Source organism: Neofelis nebulosa, chromosome 17 (genome assembly GCF_028018385.1).
Source record: "Neofelis nebulosa isolate mNeoNeb1 chromosome 17, mNeoNeb1.pri, whole genome shotgun sequence".
Taxonomy (NCBI): domain Eukaryota; kingdom Metazoa; phylum Chordata; class Mammalia; order Carnivora; family Felidae; genus Neofelis; species Neofelis nebulosa.
In genome coordinates, this window is record NC_080798.1 from 4,040,073 (window position 1) to 4,051,692 (window position 11,620).

The 11,620-nt window shown below is 47.7% G+C and overlaps 1 protein-coding gene across 1 annotated transcript; it reads right to left on the reverse strand.

The window, feature by feature from the left end:
- Positions 1-2,054: 2,054 nt before the first annotated feature.
- Positions 2,055-6,570, reverse strand: LOC131499542 (T-cell-interacting, activating receptor on myeloid cells protein 1-like). The gene is made up of 5 exons (XM_058707616.1): positions 6,492-6,570; positions 4,982-5,017; positions 4,560-4,850; positions 4,012-4,308; positions 2,055-2,413 (listed from the first exon to the last, which is right to left on the reverse strand). The coding sequence occupies exons 1-5, from the start codon at positions 6,523-6,525 to the stop codon at positions 2,271-2,273; spliced, it is 801 nt and encodes a 266-aa protein (XP_058563599.1). The 5' UTR covers positions 6,526-6,570; the 3' UTR covers positions 2,055-2,270.
- Between the last annotated feature and the right edge of the window lie 5,050 nt (positions 6,571-11,620).

Genomic DNA, 11,620 nt, shown 5'->3' on the forward strand with positions numbered 1-11,620 from the left:
CTGAAGTCCCGGAACCCCCCTTCCCCTGCGAGGCAGGGGCGGAGGATGGTCCCGCGGGTGCCCCCAGCCCTCCCGCCTGGGGCTACGGGGCGCCCCCTAGGCCGCGAGCAGCGCTCTCCAGGGCCGGACTCGGAGGCGTCCTCCTGGGAAAGCGCGCTCCTCGGGCGGCGCCGGGGAGCTCGCGGCCGCTACTCACCCGTGGGGCCACCGCTCCTTCACACCAGGACGCGAGGGGCGCGCCCACGCCGCTCCCACGCCTCTCCAGCACAGACGCGGGCGGCGCCAGGGCGCGGACGGCGCGCACCGAAGCTTCCCGAAAGCGCACGCGGCGCGCACGCTCTGGCGCCCCGGCGGAGGGAGCGCAGGTGCGGAGCGCGCGGGCCGCAGGTGCCGAGCGCGCCGGCCGCAGGTGCCCTCGGCGGCCTGCTCGCCCGCCCACGCTTAGCAACAGTGCGCGGTGCGTCCCGGGCAACGTGGGGCCCCGACCCTGCGCCGCGAGAGGCTCTAGCATTTTGTCCGGCTGGAGCCCGCTCGGAGGAAAAACCCTGCGCGCCCCCTGACCCCCACCCCGGGCACGCGGTCTGGCCCGCAGGGGCCGCGGGGACTTGTAGTCCCCAGGGCGGAGCCTACGGATCCGTCATCCCCTCTGGGAATCTGTAGGGTAGGGGACCAGTCCGTTTGCTTCACCTGCACCATTGAGTGCTTGCTCTGTGTTCAGCTCCTTGCTGGGATTCGTAGGTGAGCTCGTGCCCACTCGAGCTTAAGCAGGAAGATGAACTTGGAAGGTAGGAGGGAAGGGGAAAAAAAATGACCAAAAAAAACCACGTGCTGTTTGAAGGTTGCACTCCTCTTTTGAGTTTCCCTCCAGGGGAGACTATCAGTACAGGCAGGGAGATGTGTCTTGAGGCTTAAATAAAAGACGGCATCTCCCCGTTTGTTTCCAGGTTCTCGACCTTGTGGCCTGTGTTTGTAAACTGTTTCGGCATTTATTGGATTTTTAATGTCCCCCAAATCCCAAGGGAAGTGGACCCAAATCTTTCTTGACTTAAAGGAGCACGTTGATGCTTTAGGACTTGGTCCTGAGATAATGGATGATTTCTGAGAGCAGTTTTGATGTCTTTCAATGACTTATACATAAACTCACACATCAGAAAATCCTTTGGGGCACCTGGATGGCTCAGTTGGTTAAGTGTCTGACTTCGGCACAGGTCATGATTTCACCGTTTGTGAGTTCAAGCCCCGTTTCAGGCTCTGTGCGACCCTTCTTCATATTCTGTGTCTCCCTCTCTCTCGGCCCTTCCCCACCCCCCAAAATAAATGAACGTAAAAAAAAAATCCCTTGCCAGACCACTTGCTCTTAGCTTTTGATTTCAGAAAACAAAATCACAGTTAAGTAAAGGATATTTATTCTCCAGTTTGTCAGCTAATGGAACACCTAGAAGTCAAGATGCTTTTACTAGAACGTTGCTGAATGCTGTATCACAGTTAACTAATTGTAGAATTTTTTTGGTTAAAGTCTACCTTTTCCATATCCTAGTACTAGTGAAAGACAGCTGGTGCCATACATTTTATTAATTTTGATTTTGACATAAAAAAATTACAACCAAATGATTCTAAATTTATCTCATCCTAAGCACCAAGAAGCCTTTAATATTGGGGACAGTTCTTGGTCACTTTATCCCAGGTGTCACTCTTGGGAGACATCGGGGCCACTTTGTGTCTTTGATATTGTCAGGAGATGAGTGAGATCTCGTCTCATCTGCAAACTTTCCAGACCTCCCCCCATGGTGTGCCTTCTGTTCCAGGAGGGAAGAGAACCAGTAAAATCTCACACAAGCTGGTAACTTGATCAAGGACTCATCATTCCCCATGGTAACTGTGGAGCCATTGCATGCAAGGACAGACCTGAGGACAGGGAGTAAGGAAGAGAGGAACTATTTCTCCTGGCCTCCTAACACAGGTTCTCCACCAGGGGAACACCACCCCACCTCCCATCCTCCGTATCTAGAAATGTTGGCAAAGGTCCTGATAGCACTCATTATCTTGTCCCACAATGACTGGGGCTTCAGCCGCTCTTTAATGAGAAAAAGAAATGGTGCTGAATGTTCTCACAAGGAACAGGACAGTCCCACGTGCTGAAGAAATATCCCACCCAAAGTATCAATTGTGCCCATGGTGAGAAACACAGCATGTCCCCATGGTGGAGTTTGGTGTTCAGAGAACCCTGTGTCACTATACCAGCCCATGAACAAGACAAGTGCTCAGCTGTTCTACATGGATCCAGGTGGAGACTCCTTCTGGCTGCACCAGGCTTCCAGCAGGACAGCGCCCATAATAACCACAACTAGGGAAGCCAGACCCAGGCGGATGAGGTTGCCCGTGGTGTAGTCCCTCGATATGGCACCTGGGGGGACTGGGAGAGAGGAGAGCGTCAGCACCTGCCAGTAGAGGAGCGCCTGTCCTTCCCACGTGGATCTGCCCAACGGGACGCTCCTGCACCCACTTGTGTGCCCTGGCCAGTAGTCAGCTGTGGCCGCCCTGAAGTTGTAATCAGTGAAAACCCAACGTGGGATTTCGTGAGGGTTCTAGTGGGTCTTCCTTGGTCTTCTGTCCTTTGTCTTCTCTCTGCTTGGTCTTTCTTCATTATTGGCTCTTCATATCATTTGACCCTCCCACGTGTCCCTTTTCCCTTCTCCCTCCTGATATTAGGAATCAGGCTTAGGAGCAAGACCAAAACCCAACGTTGCTGCCCCGAGCTCGGAAATGATTCCGTGGTTGCCTGTGCACCCCCTCCTCACGGCAAAGACTTCAGGCGGCCGTGAGCTCAAGAAAATTCAAGCCCAGTAGCTAAGCACCGAGAGCACTGTGCATTTCATTCCCACCGCACCCAAGAAGAGCTAGGGCTCAGTGTTGTCCTGGGCTTCTAATGAGGACCTGGGCTGGTGTTGGCCCTGGCATTGGCCCTGGCTCCTAATGAGGACCTGGGCTCCTAACGAGGACCTGGGCTGGCGTTGGCCCTGGCTGCTAACAAGGACCTGGGCTAAGGGTTGGCCCTGGCTGCTAATGAGGACCTGGGCTGGCGTTGGCCCTGGCTGCTAACGAGGACCTGGGCTAAGGGTTGGCCCTGGCTGCTAACGAGGACCTGGGCTCAGGGTTAGCCCTGGCTGCTAACCAGGACCTGGACTGGGCATTGGCCCTGGCTCCTAACCAGGACCTGGGCTCGGGGTTGGCCCTGGCTCCTAAGAGGACCTGCGAGTGAAGCTTCCATGTCACACAGGCCGTGGGGGCAGAGTTCATGTGTGAGCCCCCCAGCCACAACGTTTCCCGGAGACAGAGTCCGTGGGAGGAACCCGTGGTGACGTCGCGGAGCCCAGGGTGCCCTCTGCACCTGTCTGCGCTGGCTGCACGGTCCCTGCTTTCCAACCAGAGGGCGATGGGCCACCACAGCTCACATGCACACGTCTACGGTGCCACGGAAGCACAGGGTGTGGCATCCGAGGAAGCAACGTTCTGGCCAGACACACAAGATGGTTGTGGAAGATCCTGCACGGGTGACCGACCCAGAACCCGGCGGCCAGGGCAGCAGCGCGCACTAAGAACGAGACCGCAAGCCATGAGGCTGCCATCACCGGGACGACCCACAAGTCTAAGAGATGCAAAGGGTAGGGGAAGGGACGCTGACGGTTGGCGGGATGGATCGTTTGCAAGAACAACTTGAGCAATTCTCCAGGAATACAGAACAACAAAGGCCAAAGGCTAGAGGTTAGGAAAGGGCAGGTGCGAGGAGGAGATGACAGTAAAATCAGAAGAGAAAGAAGAATCAGAAAGGAACAGAAGCAACGCTCTCCAGGTAGAAAAAAGAGCACGTCGTTCACCTTAAACGGATAGCGTTGTAAGTCAGTGATGGGTCCACCCAACTGGGAAAGCAAGCAAAACAGCCAAAATAAAAGCAAGCTGATGAAGAAATGAATTGAATTTCTCCAACTTCTGAAAAGTCGTGCAAAACCTCACCTCTCACCCGGATCTCAAGACGATCGCTAGGCTGTGAGGCCCAGAAAGGAGTCCCGGTCTGGAAGTAGACACAGCTGTAGTTCCCGGCGTCCCCGACTGTCACGGTCTGCAGGGAGAAGTCCGCCTCCTTGCCGACTGGGGTCCGGAGCCGGATGGGCCCTGCCGTTCCCGCCTTCAGCAGAGCGAACCTCATGGGCCCGAAAACATTGTCTGGCCTCTGGCACTGCAGGGTCACATCGTCTCCTGCGGTCACCACACCCCTTTGGTGGGCTTGCAGGGAAGGTTTAGGGAGACCTCCTGTAAGAGAAGGGGGGCTCCGAGGTCACACGGAGAAGCCTGGGGTCCCCCACTCACCCTTGTTCTCCCGCAGGGGGTTCCTGCTGAGTGTGGGACACAGATCCCTGGTGTCACCCTCTTTCGACTCTGCGGGAAGGAGGTCTCCCCGCCCCCACGAGCCCTGGATGAGGCCAAGTCATTCTGTTGCTGTGTTTCTCCCCCTTCTCTGTCCCGTCCTCTGGTCCCTCCCCCAGGCCTGTCCTGCTCCTCACCTGTCACCAGCAGCAGGATGACCTCACTGGGCGGTGATCTTATGTCCGGGGCCCCTGGTCTGTAGCACTCACAGGTGTAGTCTCCAGCGTGGCTGGTTCTTAGGCCAGTGAGGTGAAATTCAGCCAGGCCCTTCTTGGAAGTCGGTGATCGCGAAAAATCCAAAAGAATATTTCCCTTCCTGAGAGCAAAGTTGACATTCTTGGTCGGGGTTTGACATCGCAGCCTTACACTGCTTCTGGGAGGCACCACCCAGCTGGGCCAGGCCCTGAGGGTGGGCTTGGGAAGGGGCTCTGGAAGGAAGCAGATTGGGGACAGGATTTGGTGCCCTCACCTGCTGTCAGGAAACCCCTTGAAGGAAAGAGAAGGGATGCGGGGAATTTGGAGTGAAGGAGAGGGAGGGTTTAACTGAAGGAACACTCACCGTCAGTCCCCCTGCTTCCTTGGCCAGCGCACAGCCCTGCAAGAGAACCATCTGTCCGTGGAACCTGAGGGACCTCCCCAGGGGGCTGCTGCTGAGACTGGACCCTGGAGGTCATGCATCTGGGGTTCTCATTTCCCCACACTGGCCCCTGGCTTCCGCTCTGCCCTCAGCTCCTGTCTCAGTTCCCCCAGAAGGTGTCCTGTGCGAATCTCACCTGCCATGGCCCCAGGACTTCTGCTGGTTCCACAAACATCCACAAAACCCTCAATTCTTTAGAGTTTATGTACTTCATGCCACAGGAGACACAAAGTGTCACTGTTCTGTGAACACCTGGAAGGTAGCTGCTCTGGGCTGTTCACCTCAGCTTCCCCAGTGTCTGTACACATTCTGTACTGTACTGAGACTCAACAAATGCATGTTGATCAACTGAAGAGATGCCCCAATGGAAGCATGGCTCAGAGAGATTTTTCAGGTGGAAAAATCAGTGACTTTGGAGGCGGACAGGCCTGGGTTTGAATGTTGACCTTTCTGCTAATTCTCTGCATGGCCCTGAGCAGGAACCTTGAGCTGTCAATCTCAGAGTCCTCATTTTTCAATGTGGGCCTAATTCCCACCACGCAGGACTGCTTGTGAGGGTCGAAACGGTATTTCCCACAAGGTGGATTACAAACCACGGATGCTCTAGGAGCTGACTTTAGGGAATGCAGTGACATGGTATTCTATAGCATTGAATACCTGGGAAAGGCATTGAAAAGGAAAGGCATTACCCTTTTAAATCACTTCCACTTCTTTGATCACAACAAAGAATTTTTCAAGCTAGAGATCAACCTTTTCTGCCTTGTTGCCCTTTGTAATAAGGAAGAGCTGGCCATGGGCTCAGAAATGTGATGGGCAGCAATGCATGGCTAGAATGTCCTATCATCTTCTACTTTGCAATGTATATATGTTTACATTGACCTATTTTTGGTAGTGACCCTGGTTTTTCTTTTAAATTTTATTTATTTAAAAAAATTTTTAATGCTTGTTTAATTTTGAGAGAGAGAGAGAGAGAGACAGAGCATGAGCAGGGGAGGGGCAGAGAGAGAAAGAAACACAGAATCCCAAGCAGGCTCCAGGCTCTGAGCTGTTAGCACAGAGCCCGACATGGGGCTTGAACCCACGAACCGCAAGATCATGACCTGAGCCGAAGTCAGAGGCTTCACCGACTGAGCCACCAGGCACCCTCAAATTTTTTTATTTAAGCAATTGGCATATCTTCAAATGAATGTACTTGTTTAAAATAAAGATATTGAGCCAGTAAAATTTTAAATAAATAGGGATGAGGTAGGCCTACAGGATAGACCATGGATGTGGAACGTAAGGATTTGCATACTGGAAAACATTTGATGTACCTAAAGCCTCTGCAAGGTACCTAACACATACGAGGCAATCAATGAAGACAAGCAGGTGGTCATATTTCTTTCCAGCCGCCCCCACCTCTAATCCCAGTATACAAGCCCAAGAAACTTACCAAGGCAGAGGAGGCAAAAGAATTCAGAGATCATAGTGGCCCTGTAGTCTGCTCTAAGGGCCCTTCTTCTATCTCAACCACGACAGGGAGGTAAGCTGCATGTGGGTGGTGACATCTTTGGCCAACCCTTCCTTTCCTTCCTCTCATGTGACCTACACATTTTGTGTCCCACCCACATCCAGGAAACAAGAAGGAATAAAATGCTCCATGAGATCATACTTCACGCAAGCTCTTTACGTGAACATGGTGAATTCAGTACACAAATTCAAACCCACTTACAAGAGCAAGAGGTGCTGGAAACCAGGACCCAAACAATTCCACTGAGGAGATGGAAACAGGCTGGTGCAGAGACCACTGGAGGAAAGATACCGGACTTTGGAAGTGAATGAAGGAATTGGTGTTAGTGACTATTTTTGAATGACTGTAACACATGAGGTGTTTCTCTGAGGTCAATGTGCAGAAATGGAGCAAGACTGATGGTTCATAGGGGTGTCTGGCTGGCTGGCTCAGTTGGTGGGTCATTGCAACTCTTGATCTCAAGGTTGTGAATTTGAGCCTCATGGTGGGTGTAGAGCTTACTTTAAAAAACAAAAAAGACCATGATTCATGCATTTGAAAACAAATTTAGTCTGGAGAGTTATACTGTGTAAAGATTTTTTTTTTGTCTTACGTGGAAAAATATGACATAGCTATTAGTAAGTCAAACATACATGTTGCCAGCCATAGGGTAATCACTAAAAGAAATGAACAAAAAATAAATAGAGGTAAAAAAAATAAGGTGGGGGGAGTTAAAATGGCCTATTAAAAATAACAATAAGAAAAAAATAACAATAGGGGTGTCTGGGTGGCTCACTTGGCTAAGCATCTGACTCTTGATTTCGGCTCAGGTTGTGATCTCATGGTTCATGAGATCAAGTCCCAAGTCAGGCTCCACACTGAGCACAGAGCCTGCTTGCGATTCTCTCTCTCCTTCTCTCTCTGCCCCTCCCCTATTTGTGCTCTCTCTCTCTCTCTCAAAAATAAATAAATAAACTTTAAAAAATAGCCATAATTGTTTTTAAAACAAAGGCTTTGGAAATGAGGAAACATAAAAGAGATGCACAAATAGAAGGATTAGCAAGATGATAAACTTATATTCTGTGAATAAGTAATTACATTAAATGTAAATGGGCCCAAAAATTCAAATGAAAGACTATTAGCCTGGGTGTTTTTTAAAAACCTAAATATATGCTGTTTTTTAAAGACAAACACTTTAAGTATATACAAAGATGAGTTGAGAGCCCAAAAAACCCCCCACAAAAATATATAACATATAACCAGAAAAAGAAAGATGAAATGGCTCTACTGGTAGATTTTTTGGCAAGAAATAGCATTAGATATGAAGAGGAATATTTCCTAATGATAAAATAGTCAATTCAAGAGAAATACATAATAATTCTAACTTTGTATGTACCTACTAACATAGACACAAAAATCCATAAAAGAATTGTCGATACCATAAAGAAATAAACATATAATCACTTTATCTTGTAACACATCTCTCTCAGTAACTGCATTCCACATGGAAAAAAACCAAACCAAAACAAACAAACAAAACCCACACAAGCCCAAAGAAAGAAAGAAAAGAAAGCCATTTGCTATTCCAAGCAATCAAACCAGGAGAAGGTAAATAAGATGCCATTTCACTCTATCTTTTTGACAAAAATTTAAAAAAAATTTTTTTTACATTTATTTCTTTTTGAGAGACAGGGCCCAAGTGGGGGAGGGGCAGAGAGAGAATGAGACAGAATCCAAAGCAGGCTCCACGCTCTGAGCTGTCAGCACAGAGCCCGACGCGGGGCTAGAACTCACAAACTGTGAGATCATGACCTGAGCCGAAGTTGGATGTTTAACCAACTGAGCCACCCAGGTGCCCCCAAAAGTTTTTAATGCTAACATGTAATGTTGAATAGAATTTAGGAAAATATACATGCGCATAATCAGTTTTTAGGATGATAAATCAATATTCTTTACTAAATGGCAACTAGCTTATGAAGCTTATCTGCCTTCCCCCACCACTACACAAAACATTTATAGTCTTTCACCTGGGAGTTTAAATCCCAGTAGCTTGCCCTGAGGAATAATTAAAGTTGTCCAAAAGATTTACAAGTTGCTCATTTTAACTGTGTTTATATTAGCAAGTGAATTGGAAGCAATATAAATGTGCAAAAGTAGGAGATTGGTTAGGTACAAATAAGTACTTACTTCCATAGAGGGGAACACTATGCATCAATTTGAGTCACATTGTGGAGTATACAAATAAAATTTCAATTTTCCAGGAAGATATGATAATGTATACAAATATGTATAAACAAATGAAAGACTCAAAATTCTAAAAAATTTCTATAAATAAATCACACTGTGGAAGCAATTTATGGTCATGTTGTGAGAAAGTACTCATTGGCATGGAACACTCTTTAAAATGTATTGGTTTGTGACAAAACAAGATAACAGTATAGGATATACATACACACACATGTAAATATATATTACCCCCAAACATTTCTAAAGTACGTGAGCCTTTTAAAATGAAGATCTTCGGGGCACCTGGGTGGCTCATTCGGTTAAGCATCTGACTTCGGCCTACGTCATGATCTCATGGTTCGTGGGTTCAAGCCCTGTGTTGGGCTCTGTGCTAACAGCTCGGAGCCTGGAGCCTGTTTCAGATTCTGTGTCTGCCTCTCTCTCTGCCCCTACTCCACTCATGCTGTGTCTCTCTGTCTCTCGCTCTCTCTCTCTCTCTCTCTCTCAAAAATAAACACTACAAATTGTTTTAAAAATAAATAAAATTAACACCTTTGCTGAGCGCAGTGGTGGGTTTGGGTATGAAGGTGCAAGGGGTCAATTGGTAGATGATCTGAACTGTTCTGTATAAAAATGAGTTAACAAATTCAGAGTGGGGCTAAAGATGGAATCTAGATGAATGACATCATAGAAACCAGGGACATGTGCAGTGGGGAAAAAATGGGAGAAAACCAACAGTGGGGAGTGTGATATAAAACTCCTTCTCTAGCTCCTCTGTGACATAGCAGACACAAATCTCCATGGACCACTCATGATTTCTGTGTACATGAAATCTTTCAGGAAAGTGAAGAAGTTGGCTTGAAACTTTTTTTGTTAAGGCCTTTAGGAAGACTAAGGTGATATCAAGTACATTGTCTAGTTGGACAGAAGATTTCTTGGAGAAAGCTTAACAAAGTGTACCCACAGGATCCTGGTTTGCCCAAAACACTATCATTAAATGTACAGAGAGAATTATGTCTCAAAAAGAATGGTGGCTGTATGTTCTACCATATGGGATGGGTTGGTGTCAGATGGATAGAAAGCCACAACATTTTTGAGAGCTACGCTGGCAAAATTGCTCCCAGCACTACTTAAAGAAATTACACAAAGGGGCGCCTGGGTGGCTCAGTCGGTTAAGCGTCCAACATTGGCTAAGGTCAGGATCTCACGGTTTGTGAGTTTGATCCCTATGTTGGGCTCTGTGCTGACAGCTCAGAGCCTAGAGCCTGCTTCAGATTCTGTGTCTCCCTCTCTCTCTGGCCCTCCCTTGCTTGCACTCTCTCTCTCTCTCTCTTTCAAAAATAAATAAACATTAAAAAGAAAAAGAAAAAGGAAATTACACAAAGACTTGAAGGCTCAATTTTCTTTGGGCAGAAAGCAAGCTGAGAAATCGTACCATCCATCAAGAGGGTCATATTCTCCAGGGTTCTCTTCAGAAGTGGAGAGGAGGGTTGATAAAATAAAGATAACTCAGAGGGAGGAACCAAGAGCTGTGAAGAACAGTGGGCTGAGAAGCCCTTCTCAGAGAATAGAACTGAAACTTTATGAAGGAACATTTCCATCCCCAGAATTGTGGCATCTTGCAGTGTTTGCCCAGAGTGATTTTGCAATTGCTATGAACCAGTGACTGCTGATGTTTCCCACAGGGAAGAAGCCTTTTCACATGGGAGTGCTGTGGTTATCCCACTTCTGTTTTGCTATTATATGGAAGATGTATGGGACAGCTAATTTTTCTTTTTAGTGCGTGTATCCTGGGTCAAAAGGAGCCACATATAGACTTGATAATGATCAGTAGATCCTAAATTTGAAGACTAATGCCATTATTGGATGAAGATTTAGGGGAGCAGGGCCTGGGATGGAGATGAGCATATTTTGTACATGGGATGGATATGAATAACTGTGGCCAAGAAGTCATAGTGCAATAGATTTCATTAAAGCCCTTTGACTATGGGTTCACCACGTTATTTGCTTTGGTCAAGAGGATAAAGTGCAAGTGACAATATTTTAGCTCCAGCCCAGGTCCTCAGGGGCATGGCATATTTTGATTCGGCCCCTAGTACATCTTCCATTTCCACCAGAAGAATGTGTGAGGGCTAGCACATTGTTCTCAGCAGGAAGATGAAAGAACCAAGTCACCCCATCTGAATGCAGAAAGGGCTGGACAGAAATAAGTAGATCTGGGAAATATGGAGAGCATGTGTGCACATGTGCATTCACACACACATTCTTATTACTAGTTAGGGTTGAACCTGGGTGATTTCAAATCTTAATGAAAATCAGAACACACTTTCCACTGGTGTTTTGTTGGAAACTTAACATCTGAAAAATTGTACTTAAAAAAGAGTTGCAGGACAAGGTTGAGGTTGAATCAGAGGGCATATAAGTATCAAACAAGCTATTTTTAGTAGACATGGAGTGGTCCAGGGTTGGGGTTTTTCTCCATTTCTGAAGTCTTCCCTTCCAATCTTAATTCCTCCAATACTTTCAATCCAAGTGGGATTTGTGGGATTGAGCCCCATGTCGGGCTCTGACAGCTCAGAGCCTGGAGACTGCTTCAGATTCTGTGTCTCCCTATCTCTCTACCCCTCCCCTGCTCTCTCTCTCTCTCTCAAAAATAAATAAATATTAGAAATTTTTAAAAAATGAAGTGCTGGCATCTGCTTTGAGGTGTACTATACGATTTTTCAACCCTTGTGTATCTGCAAACAACCATGTTTCCTCCCAACTCCCCTTACCTCCAGGCAAGGGACCTAATAATTCTAGAAAGCTGATGTATAGCTGTTATAACATTATGGCACCTGCACACA